The 27,244-nt window shown below is 37.3% G+C and overlaps 1 protein-coding gene across 18 annotated transcripts in view; it reads right to left on the bottom strand.

Moving 5' to 3' along the window:
- Positions 1–27,244, bottom strand: part of GPHN (gephyrin) — a 789,636-nt gene that overhangs the window by 332,204 nt on the left and 430,188 nt on the right. For 17 of the 18 annotated variants that reach the window (XM_021004811.2, XM_021004814.2, XM_021004816.2 and 14 more), the window contains one exon: positions 15,947–16,041. The exons of the other annotated variant lie outside the window; for it this stretch is intronic. In XM_021004811.2, coding sequence (XP_020860470.1) covers positions 15,947–16,041 — 95 coding nt within the window. The remainder of the gene's footprint in view (positions 1–15,946; positions 16,042–27,244) is intronic. 18 annotated transcript variants of the gene reach the window in all.

Raw genomic sequence — 27,244 nt, 5'->3', positions numbered from 1 at the left:
TCCTAGGAGACAGAAATTATGCTTGTATGGTTCTCTGTGCATTTTGAAATTATGCCTGTATTATTATCTTAGGCTAATACTATCAACAGTCAGGCTCTTGGCCTATTCTTTTTGACAGAGAATAGATATACTTATAAAAACTTAGTTTTAACTTCTCCAAGAGCCAGGATTATCCCATCCCTGCAGAAAAAAATACTAATTATCACTGAATGACAAGGAGTAGAGAGATTGTTCTTTAGGAAATATTCTGTTCATGTTTTTACACAAGTGATATCTGCCCCAATGTGTATCCGAATGCTGCAGTGGAAAAGGTTAACATGACACAAGCTGGAGAGACAGAATTAGGGTGGGAAATGGCCCAGATTCAGTGAGGAACAAAATTCTATTCTTCTGAGGAGATCCCGGTAAACTGGAGAGTGGGGTACAGCAGGGATGGAGAGAATCTATAAAATTGCTCAGAAGCCATGTCTGTGACAAATCAAGTTCACCCTAAGAAGAAAAGGGCCTTGATCTAGTGGTTTTCTGGAACCAGTCTCATGGAAGATTTCTTGATAATGGACTGTATCTAGACATGGTTTTGACTGACCTTTTCTGGCCCTCTGTATTTCTTCCTCAGTAAAGGAGTTGCTCTGATCTAAAGATTACTGCCCCCTCAGTAGGTTCCATATATCCTGGAAAAGTAGCTCAAATCCTCTTCAACTAGCAGGCAAAGGATTGCTCTGGGATGGTTTGGACAATTCCTTCCCAGAAAGGGACTGGGGGACCAAGGGGTGGTATTATTGAAAACACTTTGCTTTCTAACAGCATGTGGGCAGGGAAATTGTCTCTGTATAATTATGATGGACACACATTTATTTGGAAGAAAGGAAATTTAATTCTGAGTCCCCTGAAGGGGTATGTGAGGGAGAATCCCCGTGGAAGAAGAGGAAGCCTGTCCACATAGGCTTCTAAGAGGTCAAAGATTTTGTATCATTGCCTTAATGTGGCCCTCAGGGAGAAGAATATTTTGGTGGGTGAGCCAAGGAACACTGAGGAGGTAGCAATATTGAGAGGACCTTGGTATCAAGTTAGACCCTGGGACATTTTACTACAGATGACTCTGATGCATAATAAATTACTGACTATATCAGAAGTGTTATTATCTATGCTATGGCCATGATCCGTCATTGCTCCTGTTTTTCATCACCACCTTACATTAGGGAAACAATCTGACTGTCCTGGAGGCGTCACCATCTGTGCCGTGTTCCTGATATTCTTGGTCCTGCTCTAGCTCGTCAGCACATCATCACCACCTTACATCAGGAGTCCCACTGTGCACTGCAAAGATATGACACCATCCAATACATGGACTAAGTTGCTAAGATCTGAGACTGAGAACTTAGCCTAGGATTTCTAGTTTTTTTACTTCCTCCATGTTTTTTTCTCTTTCCACTTCTTTTTTGGTGACTATTAGGGAAGCGTGTGTTTTTTTTCTTTCTTCTTTTTCCTCTTAGTATTGCCAATTCCAGGAAGACTGTCCAGTAAAGCCCCTGAAAACATTAAAGATGGAAGGTCTTCTGCAAGATCCTTAGGTTTTTACCACGTTGGGGGTGGTGTATGGTTGGACTAGAGTTCCTCCATTTCCTTCAATAGGGATTAGTTGCTAAAAGGCAACAAAGCTATACCTGGAACTTGAATGGACTCTACTCCCCTTGACATAGCTCTCTGGCCACCTAAGTGCATATAAAAGTCTCATCCATAGGGAATCAGCCTGCAGATGGATTTCTAAAAACCACCATATCTTTCACCATATCCTGCCCTGATGACCAGTTTCCATATGGAGAAGAACAGAGGGGTGCATTCAGAGGAGCTAAGTGCTACTGTATCTTTATCACACATCCTTGATGTGTTAGCGTAAGATAAACCTCCTTTTGTTAACTGTTTAGTGATTTGTGAGAGCCTCATTTTATCTCAACATTGAACCTCAATAGGAGGCTGGCATTAAGTTGGTCCCTATTACCAGTTTCACATAAATATTATGTGGCAGAGTCAGGACTTGAATTTAGGTATTCCTGACTCTATCCATTATAGCATGCTAAATAAATATATGTGTATTTGCATACATGTATGCTTATATGTATATGGCAGTTAGATGGGACAGTGGATAGAATGCTGGGCCTGCATTTCAAATCTAGCCTAGACAACACCTGTGTGGCTCTGAGCAGGTCACTTAACCCTGTATGCCTTAGTTTCCTCATCTGTAAAATGAGCTGAAGAAGGAAATGGCAAACCACTCCAGTATCTTTGCCTAGAAAACCCCAAATGGGGTAACAGAGAGTTAGTGATGACTGAAAACAACTGAACAACAATAACAATGTGTATCTATACATGTACATGCATGTGTGAGTGTGTGTGTATGTGGTGTGTGTGTGTGTGTGTGTGTGTGTGTGTGTGTATGTCTGAGAGAGGGAGGGAATGAGAGAGAAAGAGGGAGAGAGAGGAAAAGACAGAGAAAGAGGGAGAGAGAGACAGAAAGATGGGGGGGAGAGAGAGAGAGAGAGAGAGAGAGAGAGAGAGAGAGAGAGAGAGAGAGAGAGAGAGAGAGAGAGAGAGAGAGAGAGAGAGAGAGAGAGAGAGAGAAAGAGAGAGAGAGAGAGAGAATGAGAAGAACAGGCCTCAAAGTTAGGGAGAGCTGGATTCAGGTCTACCTTTCATATACTAGTTGTCATCCTGGGCAAACCAGTTAACCTTCTAGTGCCTCAGGACAATTCCCTAAGATAATAAGCGAGCCCATCAGCATTGCCAGAGAAAGCCTGATGGGCAGATACATGCACGTCTGTCTCTCTGTAAGCAGCCCTGTGGTTTCATTGTTCTAGTCAGTTACCAATGAGGAACTTACTTCCTTTCATGCATCCATGCACATATATATACACATATTTACACATACATACATATGTATCTACTACATGTGTGCATATAGAATGTATAGAATATATTACTAAAGAATTTTAGAGTTAGATGGCACTTTAGCACTCCTGTTATCCAATCTCTTACCAATGCCAGGAACTGTATTGACAAGGTGATCAGTCAGGTTCTTTTTGAATGTCTTTTCTCACCACTTAGATTGCAAACTTCTTTGTAATAAAAATGGATGATGAGATTGAGAAACAAATTATAGACAGAGGCATGATACAGAAATGATAAGGGCAATTATCTGGACATCCACTAGAATGCCCTTCTCTGTGAAGAACAGAGCAGCTGATAAACTATTTACTTACAAAGATGGACAATGTGACTAATGAACTTCTAATGTGGATCTGCATCTAACTAACAACTAGAAAACTGCAAAAAATTTGTAAGGAACAGACTTTGACAGATAAGTATAGATATGCAGAGGAAAATGTAGCATAGTTTGACATACACCCATAATTTTGAGGAATAAAGATGTCAGAGTTTAAAGAGAAGAAGAGCAGGATCTGAAAATCTAAAACTGTAGAGGAAGTTCTCTCAAATGGGAGGGATGCTCTCAAGAATAAAATTCTGATGAGAAGTGCAAACAATTCCAATGAAGAAAGAAGAGCTATCTAAATAAGAGCTTTTAGTTTTAGAAAGTGCTTTCCTTACAACAACCCTTTAAGGTAAGCAGTTGCAAGTATTATTATCTGAACTTCACAGATGAGGAAACTGAGAATCAAAGAAATTAAATGACTTGCTCATTTAACATACAGCTATTAAGTATACGAGGCAGGATGAAAACTCAGATTCCTTGACTCTATGTACAGCAATCTACTCTCTTCCAGACTGCCTCTCACTCTTGTATTGATTAAAGAGATTAATATGAATGTATAGAAAATTAATCAAATAACTTAAACTTTAAAAGATATATAATTCAGTTTTATATGGCACATTTCTGTTCTTTTTTTAAAATATGGAAATACTCATGTTTGTGTTTGTAAAGTTCAGAATAACAAAATTTTTTTAAAAAGGCAAGTAGCAGAAGATGAAATGGAGAGTAGATAATATTACAAATATAAAACTTAGGCACAGTCCTGCAATAATGCTAGGAATGCTAGTTTTCCTGGCAATGTTAAGGAATTTTAAAAAAAAGTTATGTTGGGGGTAAGAGGAAAATCAGAGAAGTGATAGGTCCATAGGAGACAGAGCAATGATAACAGATAATGGTATGAGAAAAGATTTTAATAACCAGCATCTTAGGGAGATTCAGAGCTCCCCCCCTCTTCTTCCAAAGTCCTAACTTTAAGTCTTCTTTTCTTGTAGGACATTACTGAAAATGAGTCTTGGTCAGATTCCACTCAACCTTGCAAGAAATTTAATTTAGGGCACGGAAACCTATTGTGTTCTATTCAAACGTGAGTACAGCCAGATCCTTTTGTCTAGATAGTCCAAGGCTGGGAGTGAGCTGACATAGCTGGGGGTGGTCTGAGTAGAGATGATTTCTCTGTGCAAGGGGTCACTCTCAGACCTACTGACCACTTACCGTTTTGAAGAGTGTATATAGATATAGATATAGATATAGATATATACAGATATAGATATATATAAACTGTGAGCTCTGCCCATTATGACTGCCTTTGGTGTGACAGAGATGGCCAAATGACCATCCTTTTATTAATAACCTACTGGCCTTAATAATAAAATGATTAAATTACCCATAAACCATGTCTCTTGAACCTTTTGAAAAGTCACAATTATGGCAACCACGAAGGGATCAGAGCCTTTCACTCTAGCTTCTTAACAAAGAGCACCCTTCTACTGGGCTAACACGGAGAGTTCTCTGTTAGGACTCTGGGTATGATCTCACTCTCCCTTTTATCTATAAGTAAGTTTTATCTGGGCAAGCATATACATATGTCTATGTTTTTTGTGTTTGTGCTACAGCTTTTTTCTAATTTTCCTTCTCATAGAGAGGCAATTGTCAGGTAGATGTGTCTGCTGGAAACAGATCCTCTGAAATAAGCTATATGGGGATGAGAGACAGAAAACCTATGTACACAGTAAGTGGCCACCTCAGACATTCGGGGCATTATGGGTATTCAGTTTATGAAACCAATTGTGTGGTAAACCCTAAAAGTACCAGCAATATATTCTGAATGTCTTTCAGGACTAGGATTTCAAAAATGGAGACCCTGCAGGCCAATAGTCTGTGAGAGAATCTCTAAAGCTACAATCCTTGATTTCAAGCTTTTGGGGTTACATATAAATTAAGTTGTGTGTGTGTGTGAAAGGAACTCTTTAAATAAAGTAAGAAACTAGGGATTTTTATTAAGACTGCCCAAGAGGACTTTGTGAGAAAATCTATTCTTAGTTCTTAGTGTTTTCAGTCAGAGGTATGTCCAAAGGATTCTTGCTCTCAGGTAAAACGAGTAAACCAAAGGAAGTATTAAAGCAAGGAAAGCAAATAGTTTTAATCTCAGCTCTTTTCCGTTTGTCTCTGTGTTGGTTTGTGTGAGGTTTTCTAAGATTAGCTTGTTAAGCAAGGGAACTGAAAAATCAGGGCTGATACTTTCCCAGGAGTTAGTCTGGGAGGTGGAATCAGACAAGGGATTTCTCTCTGAGTAAAAATGCAAAGTTTTTTTTCCTTTGGATGAAGCTCTAGCAGCAGCTTTCCACTGCTAAAGATTGTGAGAGGTAAGAAACAATTATGTTTCCATATAAGGAAATTGAGAGAAAAAGTAGCTCAGAGGTTCTAAGAACTGGCTGAAAATGGATGAAACCGGTTGTTTGGTTAAAGAGGCTGGAAGTAGGACAAAGGTTAAGCTTTACTTAGAGTGCACAAGCATAATAGGCTCATTAATACTAACTTCTCCACCCAGAGGGGAGTAATAGCACAGAACTAGGCACATTTCATATGTCAGCAGGAGAAATGACATGTTATGAAGTGGGAGTATCAGGAAGATTGTAACCCGGAAGAGCAGGGACCAATCCTGGCTCTGAAGGGAGGGACAAGAAGGAACTAACTGCATAAAAGGCCTGCTCCGGCGCCTGTCAGTGTGTGACCCTTTTTCTTTTTTGGGGGGGTATCACATACCTGATTCTTTCCAGAATTGTAAATAAATAAACGTCCCTTTGCTCCCTTCAGTTTAAGGTTTGTTTCTTAAGGGAGGACAGAACTCCGCAAGGTTATGTTTCTAGGGGAGTAGTGAGTCGCGGCTGCTAACTCTACCAAAGAGGGACTGAACCATGTTTCTCACAAGATCTAGACCAAGCAGCCCCAAACTGCAAAAATAAGTTTTTGTCTTGCAAGAAACTCTGATCAGGGCTTTTATGCCATAGCCTTAAATGCAATCACCTTAGGATTTCAGTAATCTGTTGAAAATGTATATTAATGTTGTAAAAAGCTGTGGGTTTTTTTTTTAAATTAGTACTATTGGTGAAGGGTGTTAAAGAAATATAGCTCTCTTGATTTCTAAATTATTAAGAGTTAACTCTCTCCAGATTCTAATAGGTGAAGAACAGCAGGACAAAAAGGAGGGTAAGTATGATTTTTTAATTTGGAAAACTGTGCTAATTAGGCAGTCAAGCCTTATATAATCTGTTAATGGGGTTTTGGAGTAGCCAGAATCTCACTCTTGTGTTTCAATGGGAACATAAGCTACTGCATGTCTCCTAAAAGTGTTTGTAATCACTAAAAACATCTTAATGGATTTTTTTAAAGGATTAATTTCACAAACTTCTTCCTATGTTGGACTAGGAATAGATAGTGCAGGTTTCTATCTCCTTTTGTGAGAATGAGAGATTCAGAGTTCTTTGATCTCCTAGGGAACACCTGAATTTTGTGAGATGCAGATTAATGAAGAGAATCCCCTAGGTTGAAATTAACTCCATAGCTTAGGAAAGCAGGGTTGCTTTAAGATATTGGTTTAACAATAGTATATGCAGTCTGGGATGTGGTTGAAATGTAAAGGAAAGTTGGGTGGTCTGAGTAATGGGTTTAAAAGATTAGGAAAGAGAAATAAAGGCTTGAGCAAAAATATGGAAGGCGGATAAGAAGATTTGGGGGCTAATGGGAAATACACCCTGCATACAGCAAGAGTGCAGTAGCAAGCCCCTCCTGTCCCTGGATAATTGTTCTGATTGCCTTTGTGTCAGCTTCGTATACTTTAAACAGGTTGGGAGAGTGTGAAGAAGTGTGACCTAGTTTTAAAGAGAAAGACTGAGAATGAAAATTTTTTGTCATATTTTAAAAAAAGATGTATTAATTTATTTATTTTTAGTTTTCAACATTCACTTCCACAAGATTTTGAGCTCCAAATTTTCTCCCCATCTCCCTCCTCCAACTCCAGAATGAAAATTTTATAGCTTGATTTTAAAGCCAATAGACAAAGTTATAGAGGGTCTGAAGGAATTAAAATAGAGGGCACCATGTGATTCAAGCCCCTCTTGTTATACCCTTTTTTTTTCTTTTTTTAGTGAGGCAATTGGGGTTAAGCAATTTTCCCAGAGTCACACAGCTAGGAAGTATTATGTGTTTGAGGCTGGATTTGAACTCAGGTCCCCCTGAATCCAGGACTGGTGCTCTATCCACTGCACCACCTAGCTGCCCATTTGTTACATACTTTTAATTTAAAATCTTTTGGCAGTAGATTAGCTGTAAATAGTGAATCCCATAATATGAAATACTTGGAATAAATATCCCTTATGCAAAATATAATACTAAATAACTGAAATTATAAATTGAGGTTCTGTATGATAACATTTGGAAAATACATCCAAGTGTAACTGAATTTATTCTGGTCTCATTTTAAGCAAATTTTATTATTTATTATTATTATAATATATCAGGAAACTTGTTAGCTTGTGTAGTTTTAAGCGAAGTTACTTACCCCAGTTATGTGATTTGTAATGTGCACAAAGACAATACTTAACATTAATGTGATAATTTACTTTATTAGAAATATGGCAAAAAATGTGAATTCTTTAATTCTTTTGGGTTCTGGACTTTAACTGTTAAAAGGCTAATGTAAAAGTAATTTAAAAAATCAATGGCAGATTAGCATTGAGTTAGGGTGTCAGTATTTTAAGATTTCAGCATCTAACCTCATGTTTAAATGGTTAAAGTATAGTGATTTGACTTCAATTAAGAAAGAGAAATTACAAAGGAAAAGATTTTTAGAAATTACTCTGTAACCAGCTATAGCCTGGTTATATAAGAGTAAGGTTAGAGCAGCTGGTTAATCATGCTCATCCACCTTTCAGGATAAATCTGTAAGAAGGCCTTATTAAATCTAACACTACATAAATATTGGATATGGCAAAGATACTGGTTATAGTGATTTGTGATTATTATATAAAATCTTAAATGTTTCCTTGTACTGTTCAATTATCTGATTATTATTTTAATTCAATAAGTTAAGTAACTCTGAAAGGTCAAATTTCTGCCTGGGGAAACTGGCTGTGCCTTGCTAGCATTAAATCAAATTCCTTCTGTCTCTTTGCTTGGGCCAAAAACAGCAGTACAATTAGAATCTTGGGATATTTTAACCCAGCACGTTTTTTTTTAGGCAACTGGGGTTAAGTGACTTGCCCAGGGTCATACAGCTAATGTCAAGTATCTGAGGCCAGATTTGAACTCAGGTCCTCCTGACTCCAGGGCTGGTGCTCTATCCATTGTGCCACTTAGCTGTCCATAGCCCAGCACATTTTAAGCTAACCTGATAATAACAGGTATGGTTTCAAACTGTTTGTAAAACTTTATATGTATTTTCTAGTATATGAAGCTTGAAATTCCCAGGAAGATGGGAATAAGGAACTGGAATGCTCTTTATCTGATAAGTCTCAAAGGTAGAGGCAGAGGATCTTAGATCTTTAGGTAGAGGAAAAGATTATTCTGAGCTGGGAATTGTTACCATGTGTCTTTTATTTTTGTTAAAAAGGGAAATATATGAATTTATGGATAATAACTTTTTTCTTTTAAAGTGCTAAGAGTATTGGGCCTTAGAAATGAAAATGTTACCATTAGTGATGATAAATCCAGATTTGATTTGATTTAAGCCAAAATCTATCCTGAAGGAAATAAGAATGGGATCTTGAAAGTGCTCTCCTATCAGGATTATTATGGTAAATTACAACATAATGCAAAAAGATATTTGTTATTTGGCATTAAGAAATTTTATTAACTGCATGGCCCCCAGAAAGTTCTATTTACCTCAGTTTACTGTTCTGTAAGGGGAAAATAATAGAACTCAAACTCCCATGGTTGTTGTAAGGATCACATGATTGTAAAGTGCTTGGCATAGGGCAAATGCTATATGAATGCTAACTGTTTTTATTATCTCTCTAATTAGATGTAATTGCTTCATACTTGATAACTCTATATGGGGTTTTAGATGTGATACAACACCAATGGTGATAAGATGAATAATTTTCTGTGTAACACAATTTGGAAGCATATTCTGCTGAATTGGTAATGGTTTTGTTTCAAATTTTAAATACATACTGTTTATGATTTTGCTATGCTTCTAAATTTTCTCACATTGCGTAATTTGGTAAACAACTGTATCAGCTATGTTGTTAGAAAAGTAATTTCTCTTGGAGGCAGAGCCAACACGGTAGTGTAAAGGCAGGAACTCCTCTGAGCTTTTCCCCAAACCCCTCCAATTACCCTTAAAAGATGACTGTAAACAAATTCTAGAACAACAGAATCCACGAAAAGGTAGAGTGGAACAAAATGGAGTGGAGTTCAACCCAGCATAAACGGGCCCAGCAGAGCTTTGGCCCCAGCAAACCAGAAGCAAGCCTCACGAGCCACTGACTCAGCAGCAGCAGTGGCAGGGGCTGCTTCCAGAGCTCTAAGCTTTTACAGTGGAGAGGAAGAGGGGAAAGGTGACAGGGAGTGAGTGAACCTTACTCTCATCAGAATTGGCTCAACATACACACCCAACTGAGTATAGAAATCTATCTATAGGAAAGTAGAAGGGGAAGGGGATGAGAGAAGTGAGGGGAGGGTGGGGAAGGGGTAGTCAGAAGAAAAACATTTTTGAGGAGGGACAGTGTGAAAGGGGAGAGAGAAGAGAATAAACAGGGTGGGGAGAATAGGATGGAGAGAAATACAGTTAGCAACAGTAACTGGGAAAAAAAATTTCTCAAACATGTAGAGAACTGAGTCAAATTTATAAAAATAAGAGCTATTCCCCCATAGATAAATAATCAAAAGATATGATCAGTTTTCAGATGAAGTAATCAAAGCTATCTATAGTCCTATGAAAAAATACTCTAACAATTCCCAAAGACTCATGATGGAAAATGCTATCCACATTCAGAGAAAGAACTATGGAATCCGAAAGCAGATTGAAGGGTACTATTTTCTCTCTCTCTTTTTTTTGTTTCTTTTTTCTTGTAGTTTTCACTTTGGTTCTAATTCTTCTTTACAACATGACTGATGCAGAAGTATGTTGAATATGACTACACATGTATAGCCTATATCAGACTTCATGGTGCCTTAGGAAAGGAAAGCAGAGGAAAGGGGAGAAAATAATAAAAAAAGAAAAAATATACTTCCTATTGATTGGAGAAATGCAAATTAAAACAATTCTCAGATGCTACTTCATACCGATTAGATTGCCTAATACCAGAAGAGGTAAATGACAAATGTTGGAGGGGGTGTGGGAAAAAGGAGATACTAATGCACTACTGGTGGAGTTGTGAACTGATTCAACCATTCTACCTTGCATATCCTTTGACCTAACAATACCACTATTCGGTCTGTATCCCAAAAGACATAAAAAACAAAAAGGAACAGGACTTATATGTACAAAAATATTTATAGCAGCTCTTTTCTGGGGGCAAAGAATTAGAAGTTGAAGGGATGCCCATCAATTGGGGAATGGCTGAACAAGTTGTGGTATACAAATGTAATGGAATACTATTGTGCTATCAGAAATGATGAACAGGCAGAATTCAAGAAAACTTGGAAAGAATTACATGAACTGATGCTGAGTGAAATGAGCAGAACCAGGAGAACATTGTATATAGTAACAGCAATATTGTGCAATGACCAACTTTGATAGACTTAGCTCTTCTCAGCAATGCAATGATCTAAGACAGTTCCAAAATACTCATGATAGAAAATGTTATTCACATCCAGAGAAAGAACTATGGAGCCTGAATGCAGATCAAAGCTTACTATTTTCTCTTTTTTTGTTTGTTTTTTCTTTCTTGTGGTTTTTCCCTTTTGTTCTGATTCTTCCTTCATACTACTAACATGGAAGTATGTTTAGTAAGATCGTACATATATAGCCTATATCAGATTACATGCCACTTTGGAGAGGGAAAAGTGGAGAAAGGGGGGAAAATTTAGAACTCAAAATTTTATAAAAGTGAATGGTGAAATCTAAAAATAAATTGATTAATTAATCTAAAAAATACTCAGTGTTTTCATATATCCCATCCCACAACCTTTTGTTGCAAGTGAAGTTAATCTGACAACTTTTATATGAATTTATTTTTACATTAGAGTCCATCTTCTTATAAAGTGTTCTGTAATTAATTTCTTAGTGGTATCTCATCCTCTTAACTGGGGAATGAATAATGCCAAATATAAAAATTGGGTTCCAATTTTCTGTTTCCTATATATACCAACATGATAACTGGCTAACCTAAAATTGTAAAATTTGTGGTCTTACTGTAATGCAGAACATTATTTTACCATTTAGGTAGTAGAACCCTTTAGGCCATGGAAAACAGAAGCTGCTGCTTAATCTTGCCCTAGACCTCTTTCCTCCTAAATCTAAACAATAGTGAAATGTACTCTTGCGCAGCTTAAGCACAGCCCACACCTCCAATGCAAATGGATAAGAAAACTTGCAATACAATGGCTTTAGATAATTATGTTTATACCAGAAACCAGGACACCTGGTCTGGTTTGTGTGATCCCTGACCTGTAATGATGGGGTGCTCGGATGCTTGTGCTTATACTTTTGCCCCAAAAATGCCTTCCTAGTCTCAGAAACACTATCTCTAACAACCACTCCCCAGCCCAAGGACACTGTGCCTAGCAGTATTCATGCATGGGCCTCAGCAAGACCCTTATCTGGCTGCTCAGGCCCCAGCCCTCAGATCATATCTCTGGCAACCTCCAAATTCCTTAGCAAGACCCTTATCTGGCTGCTCAGGCCCCAGCCCTCAGATCATATCTCTGGAAGCCTCCATTGTGAGAAAGTTTGCAGAGCATTATCATATCTAGACAGAGGGAGAGGGGTGTCCTTGACCAGCCCAAAAAAACTCTTCCTCTTGCCAGACTTCAAATATCCATCCCCCTCCCTGTCCTGTATACTCCCTATATAAACCCTAGCTTGACCCCTGATGGGGGCTGCTTGATTTGGACGTGAATACCCCTGGCAGCTGCGTGCTAATATAATAAAGTCCACAATTTAAAATTAGCCTGGGTCTAACTCGCTAAATTTCTCGGTATAACATTACATGGTTCCAAATTTGATTTTTTAATAATAGAGACATAAGGTTTGAGCTAAACTTTCATCATCTAACCTGGTTATTGGCAAAGCAAATTTAAATTTGTGTTAAGATAAATTTTGCAGGCAATTTTTAGCTGAGAAGAGATTTTCTAGGTGAACTAAGCTGGAGAAGAATTGCTCTGAGACCACACCCGAACCACAGCTCCATCAGATGTTTCCAAAGGAAGAAACTGAAGGAGACACATCTATGAATTTTATTTTGCTGTTGAGTTTTTCCCTTTGCACCTGTTATCTGTAAGGGCTACTTATCAAAGGGGATTGCCCTCTTTGGTTTTGTCAAAATGTTATCCAAGGAGATTGCCCCCTTTGATTTTGTCAAAGCCCCATCCTTTTTTTCCCTTTTTTTCTCTCATATTATCTCCCCTCATAAGTCCCATAGTTAGAAATCCTTGAGGAAGTGTTTTTCATATCAGTTAGTAATTTATTGAAGAGGCCATGCTCCTCAAGAATCAACTGGAAGAATGTGAGAAATAATTATTAATAACCAAAATCTTGAGGAGATTCAGAGTTTTCCTCTCTTCTTCCAAAGCACTAAGTTCTGTTTTCTTGTAGGACATTACTGATAATGGATCTTGGTCAGACCCCACCCAACCTTGCAAGTATTTTAAGCTAGGGTGTGGAAGCCCATTGTATTCTATTCAAACTTGGGTAGAGACAGTTCCTTTTGTCTAGATAGCCCAAGGCTGAGAGTGATCTGGTATAGCAGGGGGTGGTCTGAGTAGAGATAATTTCTCCATGCAAGGGTCACTCTCAGCCCCATTGACCACTTACTATTTCAAGTGGTATACAAACTGTGAACTCTGCCCACCATGATGGTCTTTGGTCTGAGAGAGATGGCCAAATGACCATCCTTTAGTTAATAACTTGCTGGCCTTATCAATACAATGATTAAGTTAACCATAAACTATGTCTCTGGAACCTTTTTAAATGTCACAATAGGGGCAGCTAAGTGGAGCAGTAGATAGAGCTCTAGCCTTGGAGTCAGGAGGACCTGAGTTCAAATCTGGCCTCAGACACCTGACTCTTACTAGCTGTGTGACCCTGGGGCAAGTCACTCAACCCCAACTGCCTCACCAAAAAAGAAAAAAAAAGTCACAATGAAGAGAAGTACTCAAATCTAATTTAGCTTCTGTTTTCTCTATTTAGGCAATTGAAGAGAATGACTTTTACAATGAGAGGGTTCAAAAATATGATTAATAGCTAATGTGAAACTCAAGAAAAGTGGAAATGGTAATTGCTGTCTTCAGTGAATTCAGGTTATCCTCCTGACCTCCTATATATTAATGGCAGTGATCTTTTAAAACCTAAAAAGAACAGAAGGGGTATAGGACTGAACAAAGGAAAATGTTCCAATTTTCAAAAAGAGGGGAAGAGACGGAATTTTTCAACTATAGACAAGTAACTATGACTTGGATGTGTTCCATTTCTGCCTCCCCCTCCCCCCTAAATCTATGATACATTAATAAAGGGATGATTTCTTGGCATTTAGAAGGGAAAATGTTGATAACTAAGTCAGTTAATAAATATTTATTAAGTGCATACTGATGAGGTCTAGAGGTTAGGGGTGCTGGGACCTCAAGATCACTCACAGGCCCTACCTGAATGAATGAATTCAACCCAAATCTTCCTTCAGCCAGATAAAAAGCTTATTAGAGATAAACCATACAGGCCAGACTCTTAAGGAATCTGAACATTAGTATTGCCTGTTGGGATGAGCAGGCATGAGAAAGTCTCAGCATTTAAATGGGGGCCAGGGTAGATATTTTATATAGAGTAAAGTAACTTTGGGTGACCAGAGGAGGGGCTGGGAAAAGGGTCTAGGTGGTTTAGGGAGAATTCTGATTGGAATGTCAGAGAGATTGAATAGACAATGGGAATAGATAATGAGAGGAACTGGAAGGAAGAAGTTTGAAAAGCATCTGAATAATATCAAAAGGTAGGGCTAGGGCTTTCAAAGGGAGATAAGGAAGAGTAGAAAAGGAACCTTTTGAGACCAGAGTAAGAAAAGTTTAAGGTTTTTCTGGGGCCTGTAGACAAAGGGGAGCCAGATTCCCTTTGGTGCAAGGGGTGGAGATCTCGGCTTAGGCCCATATCTCATCACCTACTATGTGTCAGGCATTATGCTAATAATGGGGAATACAAAAAGGAGGAAAAAAGTCTCTGCCCCCAAAGAGATCTTAATCTAATGGGGGAGACAATAAGCAAACAATTATGCAGAAACAAGTTATGTAAAGGATAAATAGGAAATGATTAACAGAAGGAAGGCTCTAGAATTAAGAGAGGATGGAAAGTGGGATTTAAATTGGGACTGAAAGAAAGCCTGGGAGAGAAGGAGGCAAAGATGAGGAGGGAGAACATTCCAGGCATGGGGACAGCCAGAAAGAATGCCTGCTGCAGGACAGATGAAGTGTCTTATTAGTGGAACAGCCAGGAGGCCAGTGTCACAGGACTGGGATGGGACAATAGAGGGTAGCAGTTGTAGTGGGAAGTAAGACCTATCATTGTTGCATCATGAAGAGAGCATAAAATAAAAGAACAAGGATAGTCACTGGGCTTGTTATTTCCTTGATACAGGAAATTCCTAGATGAGGACATTCCCTTTACCATGTCAAACAGCAGCTTTTCTGTAAGACTCAGAGTTGCCTAGGGCATTGAGAGTTAAGAGATTTTTCCCATGGTCATATATCCAGTACATGTTAGGAATGGATCTAGAAACTTAACTTTTAGCCCTCTCTCTACTACTGTCTGTCCTAAGAGAATAGCTATAGCCAATCAGGTCTTGCCTTTTTTCCCATTTGGAGTATTGATGGGACCTGGACCCTGAACTTTCCCACACAACCCAGCACTTGAACTCAGTGACATCTTCTCACTGTGTTTTCTTGTATATAAGTATCAATCTTACTCGCATTAAATTGTGCAGATTCATTAGGAATCTTTCCTGCTTCTATTGGTGACACAATAGTGTAGATTCACTTAGAATCTTTCCCACTTCTATTGGTGGCACAGTAAACTCTCTACTTTGGCTGGAAGGCTTGAGTGGTGGAATTCTTTCAAGGCAGACGTCCTGTACCCTTGCATTTCAGGGTTCCCAACACCCCAAACCACAACAGTACCAATGACTCAGGTCTGAAAAACCTCTGTCCTGGAGAACTGAATTATAACCATACCAGAGGCAATAAGTAGCTATATCATTTCCACTAGCCCTGACAGAATGTGCAGTTTCCGCCCTTGTGGGTATCACAATAAAAACAAATGAAATCATGGGCATATGTCTGGTATTATTTTTGTGCCAAGATGAGCAAAGTATTCGGCTATAAAGAAGAGCTGAAGGTAGGAGGGACCAATCACCCTACTCACCTGGACATAGCTGGATATAGTACTTGCCTGTTGCCTAAGTACTAAGTATGAACTGGTCTTTGGCCACCCCATAATAGATGGAAATAGTAATCTTTGCAACATGTTAGTTACTTTCTTACCTAGATAGCATGCCCAGAGGTGTAACATTAAGTGATCCCATCAGCATTGCAAGGGCCATCCCTGGAGCTTCCCGTTCTATTACTTCTTTTGTAGCCTGTAATTAAAGATTAAACAGCACACTGAGTGAAATTAACTAAATAATGGGTGAGTGGAGGGAGAGGAAATGAAACTAACTTGAAAATTAAAACCCACTCTCTCTGTTTCCCAAAATGTGTGTATTTTTGAAAAAAGTATCAATTGTCCAGTGTCCAAAATACACTGAGCAAGACAACTACAACAGGACTTCCCTGTCGGCCTCTTTTGTCCCTTGAAAATCAATCTGAATAATGTTTCAGAAGAAAATAGTAAAAATTTTACCTACTTCTCTAAGCCTAATTAAAAAAGTAATCAAAAAATTTCAAGAATAACTCAAAATAATGTAATCAATCTGAGCATATCAAAAGTTTTCTAGAAAAATTTAAATTTAAAACCAGCATTAGTAAGGGACCAAATAAATATAAGCATATTTACTGTTATTCAGATTTTCAGAAGGCCCAGATTTTCAGAAGGTTTTCTTAGGTTGCTCACCCAAAGGGATAGGGACTAGATATGATTTCAACGATTCAGGGAATCTCAGATAAGGAAACTTCCTTTACCAATGTAGGCTGGCACCTTTTCTTTGCATAGAGTCACACAATAAGTGCATATGTTAAGAGATGGAACATGAATCCAGGTCTTCCTGACTATCCATTATGCCATAGCTGCTTATCATGTGTGAAATATTAAAGAAGCCAACCACAGACTCAATCCAGGGACTTTTGGAGGTCCTTTGATTATTTAATGATAGGGCTCAAAAGGATCTGAAGAAGTAATCTAGAGTGAGTGTCCAACTGGGGCCTATAACTTTCCTGTGCAGATTGAACCGGATTAAAATGTATTGAGAAATGTTTTAACAAAATAAATAAAAATGATTAAAACACAGATAAGGTTAATTTGTCAATGTGTATCATGCAAGTCAAAGTGCATGCAGCCATAGAAATGCATACATTTGTAATTGAGTTTGACACCACTGATCTAGACCATTTCCTGATCTACTTTTTAAGAGTCTAAGAAAAACTCTAAAATGTACCTTTCTTATTTATATTCTTTAACGTGGTACCTGATGCATAGCAGGTGTCGAACAAATGCTTATTGGCTGATTGAGTGATTCATAATATACACCAATGAGCTATTTTGATAAATGAGTAAGAATTAGGAAATGATCCTCATTACCCCTGAGAACACAAGAGGTAGCTGGCTCAAACTCTATCATAAATGTGAAGAATAAGACAAAACTATCTGACAGAGAGCAGTTGCACAATGGAATGGGATGTGGCAGAAGTTCCCTTCATAATCAGTTAATAAATAGAAAAGCATTTATTAAATGCTTACTATGTGTCAAATACTGCATTAAATGCTGGGGATACAAAGAAAGGCAAAAATTCAAAGTCCCTGTCTTCAATGAGATAATATTTTAAGAGGAGACAACATGTAAATAAAAAGGTACACATACAATATATGCAGCATAGAAGGAAAACAACCTTAGAGAAGAAGGCTCAGTTAGCTAGAGAGAACCAGGAACACCTGTAGGAAGTCACATCTGAGCTGAGTCTTGAAAGAGGCTAGGGGTGTCAACAGGAGGAAGTGAGGAGCTAGCACATTCCAGACACAGGGGACAGTCAGTGCAAAGGAACATGGAAATAAGAGATGAGAATTTGTGTGTCAAGAACTGGAATGTAGATTGCATGTAGGAAGTTAAATGTAAGAACGCTTGAAATGCAAAAAGAGGCCAGAATGTGAGGAGACTTCTTAATCAACAGACAGAGCACTTTAGGAACCTAAATTACATTGTTAGCTGTGTGGAGGAAGAGAGGAGAGACTTGAAGCAGGGAGACCAAATATGAGGCCATTGTAAATGTCCTGGTAAGAGGGGATGAGGTCCTGAATTAGGGTGGTGGCTCTGTGAGATGAAAGCAGACACATGGGTGAAATGTTGTGGTAGAAATGACAAATTTGGCAAGCTTAGGATATTTTAGATATGGTCTGATGTACTTAACTCTCTTCTAGTCCTGTCAGAAATGAAAAGAAAAAAATGCAGGAAATAAACCTACAAAACAGAGAACTTCACTAGACAATCAATCATTTATTAAGTGTCCTATGTGCTCAGCACTGGGGACAGAAATATAATAAATGAAACAATTTCTGTCTTCAAGGAGCTTACATTTTAATGTGAAGAAAGAAAGGCAGGAAAGTCGATACAGCACTGGCCCTGGAGTCAGGACGACCTGAGTTCAAATCCAGCCTCAGACACTTGACACTATGTCAAATTATGTGACCCTGGGCAAGTCACTTAACCCCACTGCCTAGCCAAAAAAAAAAAAAGGCAGGGAAGGAATAGGACAAATTATGGTAGAAGACAACAAGAGTGATATTTCTGTGGTGGGGACTGGTCCCAAATCAAATCAAAACTGCAGACATCCCACATTTAGGTTCAAGCTAAGGTCTTCAGCAAAACAGTTAAAATGTATCACTTGTATATAAAATAAAAACTGCAGTTAACTTATAACTTCTTAATAGGCAATAAAAAGGAGATATGGACACTAATGTCCTTTACAACTCCAAAACTATGGTCCCATGAATGCTGGTCAGTGAATTCAGAAGATTTGCATATCAGATGTGGAAGAACACTGGAATCAAGACATCATAGAATGATAGACATATAGCTGAAAGAGACCTCCATTTAATCCAACTCCCTGTGTTTACAGCCAAGGGCAAGAGTGGTTTAGTGACTTGCTGAAGTTAATAAAGTCAGGTCCTAGGACTCTAAATTTAGCTCTCTCTCTAGTGCACCTTGCTATCTCCTACTACCACTATGCAAATGTGACATGAGTTCATGTGTCAGCTCTGACATTTTGTATTGCCATGGGCAATTCACTCAACCCCTCTGAACCTCAATTCCCTTCTCTATGATGAGGGATAATGATACTTCAACTACTACATAGCTCTATAGGTTTGTTACAATAACAGCACTATGTAACTGTTAATCATATTAACAATCATTATTATTTGACTACTAGTCTTTCAAACTCTAGCAAAATACAGGCTAATGCAACACAAAGCAATATCAAAACTTTCAAAATAAAATAGACCAGAATAATAAATCACCCCAGAATTTAACATCTTTTAGAAAAGAGGAGAGTTTTAAGTGGAGGGTATAAGTATAGGAAATATGTATAAGGAGTCAGCAGTCAGGAGAATTCCTTAATTCTTTTTGATTTTTAACAGAAGAAAGGTGGTGTCTTTAAGTGTGGGAATGAATTACTTTTATTTCAATGAACAACTTCCCTCATTTTGCAAATCCAACTAATCTAGTGTGGCTGTCTACTTAACTGAACTATACTAACTTCTCCAAAGAACTTTAGACTTGGTACAATATCTAATTTGGGTTATGGTTACTGAAGAGGCAAAAGTGTTACAATGAGCCATATCTGAAATCACAGAAGCCATGAAGGCAGTATTCAAATTCTCAAGATATACCTATTGTAAGGCACATATAATTAAAATGACTTTCCCATGGCCACACAGCTGGTCAGTGGCAGTCAGGGCAATATTTGGGTCTCTTAGTCCCTAACTTTTTTTTCTATTAAGAAACACCATCTCAGGGGCAGCTAGGTGGCACAGTGGATACAGCACCAGCCCTGAATTCAGTCAGGAGGACCTGAGTTCAAATCTGGCCTCAGACCAAACACTTGACACATACTAGCTGTGTGACCTTGGGCAAGTCACTTAACCCCAATTGCCTCGCTTAAAAAAAAAAGAAAAAGAAACACCTTCTCTCCGATTTTTGTTTTTCCTAGAATCTGAGCTTAAAGGGTACAATATTTTATTACTCCTAGGTTATGAATCAATACTGAAAGTTGTGTTTTAGAATCAATGGGACAGATTTATTTTAATAAAAAGTAAAACACCTGGGAAGTTGGAAGACTGTGACAACAGGGAAGGTGAAAGCAAGAAGAAATATGGCGAGAATCAAAAGTTACTACTTTGATAGGTCCCAAAATATGGTATATATAACATGCTCTTCCTCCTCCAGTTTGACTAATGACCTCTCCTGCCTCCTTTAAGTCCCTTAAAATCTCATCTCTTACTGTAAACTCCCTAAGCCCTCTTAATGTCAGTACCTTCTATTAATTATTTCCTATTTATCCTGTGTAAGGCTTGCTTTGTATAAATTTGCATGGTATCTTCCCCATTAGACTGAAAACTCCTTGAGGGTAAGGACTATCTTTTGCCTCTCTTTATATCCCCAGAGGTTAGCATAGCACCTGCCCCATAGTAAGTGTTTAATAAATGCTTACTGAATTGACTTGAACATGGTATGGTTTATGGTAAAGTTAAATAAAATTAATAACCACAGAACTTCAGGTGAAAGGGTATGCCTAAGCCAAGTTTCTTAAGGAATGTGATCAGGTCATCAGAAAGAGACCTAATATGAAAAAACAAGGTAAATAAGGGTTTGGGGGAAGGTAAGGAAAATTAGGGAAGGAAAGGTAGTTGGGATGAATTCTTGGTCTCTTAAATAAATAATATGAAAATTGCCTACAGAACAGTATGTAAGCTCACATATATTATTATTGAGACAAAACCTAGAGCTGATTTTATGACTTGCAAAAGGAAAGAGGCATAACTGCTCTATTCTTAAAGAATCTAGGCCTATCAAAATGTGGAAAACCTACAATGAGGAAAACAAATAGATCTAGTATGACCTAGTAGTAAAGTGCTTAACTGGGAGTCTGGAAGACTGAAGGTCAATCCTGCCCTTGACATATACTAGATTTATTCAGTTGCCTGCACAGAGACAGATATCTGAAAGTGGAAACTGATAAGGTCACTTTAAATGGGCAACTCACTTGAACTCTCAGCTCCTCCCTCACTCCCCACCAGCCAACTAGTTAAGACTATAATTTACAGATAAGTTGCTGACTTACAATGGGAGCTTTCTATGTAGATGAAATCACAAGCCCAGACTTCCTCCCCACTCTCCTCCATAGGAACAATAGTATTTGGGGAGACAAGGTGGCACGTGTTTCAAAGTAATAACATTCATTACAGTTCCAAATTTGGTAATAATTTAGAAAACAAGAAAAGTTTACATTTTAGTTTTTATCCGTGGCCACAGTCTTTATTTTATATAATACCTTCAAATATAAAGGCATCCAAATGCGACTTGGTACCTATGCTACCTCAGCAGAAAAATAAGAAAGCATAAACCAGATTTGAGGATTGCACCATTCAGGTTCTGCAAAAGCATGTCTTAAAAGACGTGAAATACAATAAATCGTGCACTGAAAAGGCAGAGATTCATTTTTAATTGCTATTATTCCATTCTGCAATAATCTCCCAAATTAAACTTCCTCAAGTCAGCCAGCTCTTAAGATGTATACAGAATTCTTCATTCTTATCTAGCCATACTTTAGGAAGTTAACTCATTCTGAAAAGTCCATGAAGAACTCATGGTTTTAGGCAGATCTGACATGTTTTATAAAATAGAAAGAAAATATATCACTTAGTATTGCAATATATAATCAATACCTTGCTGACAGAAGTTAAACAGAGAGCCATACAAGACTGTAGACGGAAAAACCCATCTCCCTCCCTCCTGTTTTAAAAAACATTTTTTTTTAAGTTTCAAGTTCCAAATTCTATTCCTCCCTCTCCCCTCCACTCCCAGACAGTAAGCAATCAGTTTAGGTTATACACGTGCAATTATGTAAAACATTTCCATATTAGTCATTTTGCACAAGACAACTCAAATGAAAGAAAATAAAAAGAAAGTGAAAAATTGCATGCTTTAATCTATATTAAATCAATATCAGTTCTTTCTCTGAAGGTGGATAGTATGCTTCCACATTAATCCTTTGGGATTGTCTTGAATCACTGTTATTACTGAGAATAGCTCAGTCATTCACAGTTCTTCATTGAATAATATTGCTGTTCTTGTGTACAATGCCCTCCTGGTTCTTTTTGCTTCACTATGCATTAGTTCATGTAAATCTTTCCAGGTTTTTCTGAAATCATCCTGCTTATCATTTCTTACAGCACAATAATATGCCATTACAATCACAGATGACAGCTTATTTAACCATTTCTCAACTGATGGGCATGCCTTTATCAATTCTTAGACACTACAAAAAGAGCTGCTATAAATACTTCTGTACAAATAGGTCTTTTCCTCTATTTTTGGATGTCTTTGGAATATAGATCTAACAGTGGTATTGCTAGATCAAAGGGTATGCAGTTTTACAGGCCTTTGGGCAATAGTTTCAAATTGCTCTCCAGAATGGTTGAATCAGTTCACAATTCCACCAAAACTACATTAGTGTTCCAGTATTCCCACATCCCCTCCAACATTCAACATTTTCCTTTTTTGACATATTAGCCACTCTGATAGGTGTGAGGTGGTACCTTAAAGTTGTTTTATTAATTTGACTCAATTCTCTATATATTTGAGAAATGAGGCCTTTATCAGAGATACTTGTTGCAAAATCCACCCCCCTCCACTTTTCTACTTTCCTTATAATTTTGTTTGCATTGGTTTGTGCAAAAACTTTTTAATTTTATATAATCAAAATTAGCTATTTTATATTTTGTAATCCTCTTTATATCTTTCTTAGTCCTAAATTCCTCCCTTATCCATATATATATATATATATATATATATGACAGATAAACTATTCCATCCTCTTTTAATTTACTTATGGTAAAACTCTTTATGTGTAAATCATGTACCCAATTTCAACCTTATTTTGGTATACAGTGTGTGATGTTGGTCTATATCTAGTTTCTTCCATAGTGTTTTCCAGTTTTCCCAGCAGTTTTTGTCAAATAACAAGTTTTCGTTCCAAAAGCTTGGATCTTTGGGTTTATTATATACTAGATTACTAAGGTCATTTATTACAATGTAATGTGTACCTAATCTATTCCTCTGATCCACGATTCTATTTCTTAGTCAGTAACAGAATGTTTTGATAATTACTGTTTTATAATATAGTTTGATATCAGGTATGGCTAGACCACCTTCTTTCACATTTGTTTTTATTGATTCTCTTGATATCCTTGAGCTTTTATTCTTCCAGATGAATTTTATTATTTTTTCTAGCTCTACAAAATAATTTTTTGATATTTTGATTGGCATGGCACTGAATAAATAGATTTAGGTAGAATTGTCATTTTTATTATATTGGCTCAGCCTACCCATGAGCAATTAATATTTTTGCAATTGTTTAGATGTGACTTTATTTGTGTGAAAAGTGTTTTGTAGCTGTGTTCATATAGTTACTGAGTTTGCCTCGGCAGGTAGACTCTCAAGTTTTTATACTGTCTATAGTTATTTTAAATAGAAATTCTCTATCTCTTGCTGCTGGACTTGGTTGGTAATACATAGAAATGATGTTGATTTATGTGATCAGCCTGTGATTTTGCTAAAGCTATTAATAATTTCAAGTAGTTTTTTAGTTGATTCTCTAGGATTTTCTAAGTATACTATCCTAACATCAGGAAAAAGTGATAAGTTTGTTTCCTCATTGCCTATTCTACTTCCTTAATTCCTTTTTCTTCTCTTACTGCTATAGTTAGCATTTCTAGTACAATATTAAATAATACAGATGATAATAGGCATCCTTGTTTCACTCCTGATTGTACTGAGAAGATTTCTACCTTAACCCTATTACAAATAATGCTTCCTGATGGTTTTAGAGAAATATTACTTATCATTTTAAGGTAAACTTTATTTATTCCTATGCTCTCTAGTGTTTTTAATAGGAATGGGTGCTGTGTTTTGCCAAAGGCTTTTTCTGCATGTACTGACATAATCATGACTTTTTTTCATTATTAATTTATTTTGGTTTTCACTTCCATAAGATTTTGAGTTCCAAATTTTCTCCCCATCTCTCCCCTCCTTCCACCCCAAGATGGTGTGCATTCTGAATACCCCTTCCCCCAACTGCCCTCCCTTCTATAATGTCCCCCTTTTCTTATCCTCTTCCCCTTCTATTTTCCTGTAGCACAGGATAGATTTCTATATCCCTTTGTCTGTATATCTTATTTCCCATTTGCATGTAAAAACAACTTTTGGCATTTGTTTTTAAAACTTTGAATTCCAACCATTCTCCCCTACTCCCTCCCCAGCCACCCTCATTGAGAAGGCAAGCAGTTCAACACAGGCCACAAATGTGTAATGATGTAAAACACCTCCATAATAGTCATGTTGTGAAAGACTAACTATATTTCCCTCCATCCTATCGTACCCTCTGTTTTTTCTGTTCTCTCCTTTGATCCTGTCCCTCCTCAAAAGGATTTGCTTCTGATTATTCCCTACCCTAATCTGCCCTCTCTTCTATCATCCCCCCTTTTTATCCCCTTCCTCACTATTTTCCTGTAGGGAAGATAGATTTTGATACCCGACTGAGTATGTATGTTATTCCCTTCTTAAGCCAAATCTGATGAGAGTAAGATTCACTCATTCCCTCTCATCTCCTTCCTCTTCCCCTCTCCTGTAAAAGCTTTTCTTCTCTTTTATGAGAGATAATTTACCCCATTTTACCTTTCCCTTTCTCCTTCTCCCTGTACAACCCTCTCTCACCCCTTAATTTTATCTTTTAGATATCATCCCTTCATCTTGAACTCACCCCTGTGACCACTGTACAAATATATATTCATTCCCTCCAACTACTCTGATAATGAGAAAGGTCCCATGAGTTACAGATATTATCTTTCCATGTAGGAATGTAAACAGTTCAACTGGATTCCTCTTTCCTGTTTACCTTTTCATGCTTCTCTTGAGTCTTGTATTTGAAAGTCGAATTTTCTATTCAGCTCCGGTCTTTTCATCCAGAATGCTTAAAAGTCCTCTATCTCTTTGAATATCCATTTTATCCACTGAAGGATTACACTCAGTTTTGCTAGTTGCGTGATTCTTGGTTTTAATCCTAGCTTCTCTGACCTCTAGCATATTTTATTCCAAGCTGCTAAATCTTATGTTGTCCTACTTGTGTTTCCACAATAATTGAATAGTTTTGTTCTGGCTGCTTGCAATATTTTGTCCTTGACCTGGGAACTCAATAATATGCCTAGGAGTTTTGCTTTTGGGATCTCTTTCAGGAGGTAACCAGGATTCTTTCAATTTCTATTTGACTGTTGGGTTCTAGAATATAAGTGAAGTTGCCCTTGATAATTTCTTCAAGATGATGATCTTTTTTTGATCATGGCTTTCAGGCATTCAAATAATTTTTTAATTATCTCTCTTGGATCTACTTTTTAGGTTAGTTGTTTTTCCAATAAGATTTTTTCACATTGTCTTCTATTTTTTTCATTCTTTTGGTTTTGTTTTACAATTTCTTGATTTCTCATGAAGTCATTAGCTTCCATTTGCTCTATTCTAATTTTTAAGGAATTATTTTCTTCAGTGACCTTTTGGACCTCCTTCTCCATTTGGACAATTCTGCTCTTTAAGGCATTCTTCTCCTTTTCAGCTTTTTGGACCACTTTCGCCATTTGGGTTAGTCTATTTTTTTACTAATTTATTTTAATTTATCAACAATCACTTCCATAAGCTTTTGAGTTTTAAATTTTTCTTCCCCTTCCTCCTCGCCTCCCTCCCCGAAACAGTGAACAATCTGATATAGGCTATACACATACATTCCTATTTTCACAATATTGATGTTGTAAGGAAGAATTAGAGGAACCACAGAAATGGAAAGAGGAAACAAAATATAACAGAAAAAAAAATAACAATTAGTATGCTTTGATCTGCATTTAAACTCCATAGTTCTTTCTTTGGATGTGGATAGCATTTTCTATCATGAGACCTTTGGAGATATGTTAGATTCTTGCATTGCCAAGAAGGGCTAAGTCTATCAACATTAGTCATCACACAACGTGACTGTTACCATGTACAACATTCTCCTGGTTCTGTTCATTTCACTCGGCATCAGTCCATACAGGTCTTCCTAGGTTTTTCTGAAGTCCACTTATTCATCATTTCTTATACCAAAATAGTATTCCATTACATTCATATACCACAACTTGTTTAGCCATTCCCCAATTGATGGGCATCCCCTCAATTTCCAATGCTTCGCCAATGCTTTCTCTTTCAGAGAAAGAGCTACTACACATATTTTTGTACATGTGGGTCCTTTTCCATTTTTATGATCTCTTTGGGATACAGCCCTAGACCCTAGAAGTGCTATTGGTGGGTCAAAGGATATACAGTTTTATAACCCTTTGGACATAGCTCCACATTGATCTCCAGAGTGGTTGGATCATTTTACAACTCTACCAACAATGCATTAGTGTTCCAATTTTACCACATCTTCTCCCACATTTATCATTTTTCTGTTTTGTCACATTGGCCAATCTGATAGGAGTGATGTGGTACCTCAGAGTTGTTTTGATTTTCATTTCTCTAATCGATAGTGATTTAGTGCATTTTTTTCATATGACTATAGATGGCTTTAATTTCTTCATTTGAGAACTGCCTACTCATATCCTTTGACCATTTATCAATTGAGGAATGACATGTATTTTTATAAATTTGACTTAATTCTCTATATATTTTAGAAATGAGGTCTTTATCAGAGACACAGCTTAAAAAAAATTCTTTCCCAATTCTCTACTTTACTTCTAATCTTGGTTGCACTGGCTTTGTTTGTACAAAATTTTTAAAATTTAATGTAATCAAAATTATCTGTTTTGAATTTCATAATGTTCTCTGTCTCCTGTTTGGTCATGAATTCTTCTGTTCTCCATAAATCTGGTAGGTGAACTATTCCTTGCTTTCCCAGTTTGCTTACAGTATCAGTCTTTATATCTAAATCATGAACCCATCTTAGCTTTATTTTGGTATACAGTGTAAGATGTTGGTCTATGCCTAGCTTCTGCCATACTATCTTCCAGTTTTCCCAGCAGTTCTTGTTGAATAGTCAGTTCTTATCCCAGAAGCTGGGGGTTTTGGGTTTATCAAATAGTAGATTACTATAGTCAGTGACTACTGTTTCTTTCATACCTAACCTATTCCACTGATCCACCACTCTATTTCTTAGCCGGTAGCAAGTAGTTTTGATGATTGCTCCTTTATAATACAATTTAAGATCTGGTATGGCTAGGCCAACTTCCCCTGCATATCTTTTCATTAGTTCCCTTGATATTCTGGACCTTTTGTTATTACAAAGGAATTTTGTTATTATTTTTACTAGCTATATAAAATAATTTTTTGATAGTCT

This window comes from Phascolarctos cinereus, unplaced genomic scaffold (assembly GCF_003287225.1).
Source record: "Phascolarctos cinereus isolate Bilbo 61053 unplaced genomic scaffold, phaCin_HiC Scaffold_3;HRSCAF=262, whole genome shotgun sequence".
Taxonomy (NCBI): domain Eukaryota; kingdom Metazoa; phylum Chordata; class Mammalia; order Diprotodontia; family Phascolarctidae; genus Phascolarctos; species Phascolarctos cinereus.
The sequence above is the reverse complement of the archived record's forward strand: the minus strand, read 5'-3'. Positions and strand labels throughout refer to the sequence as shown.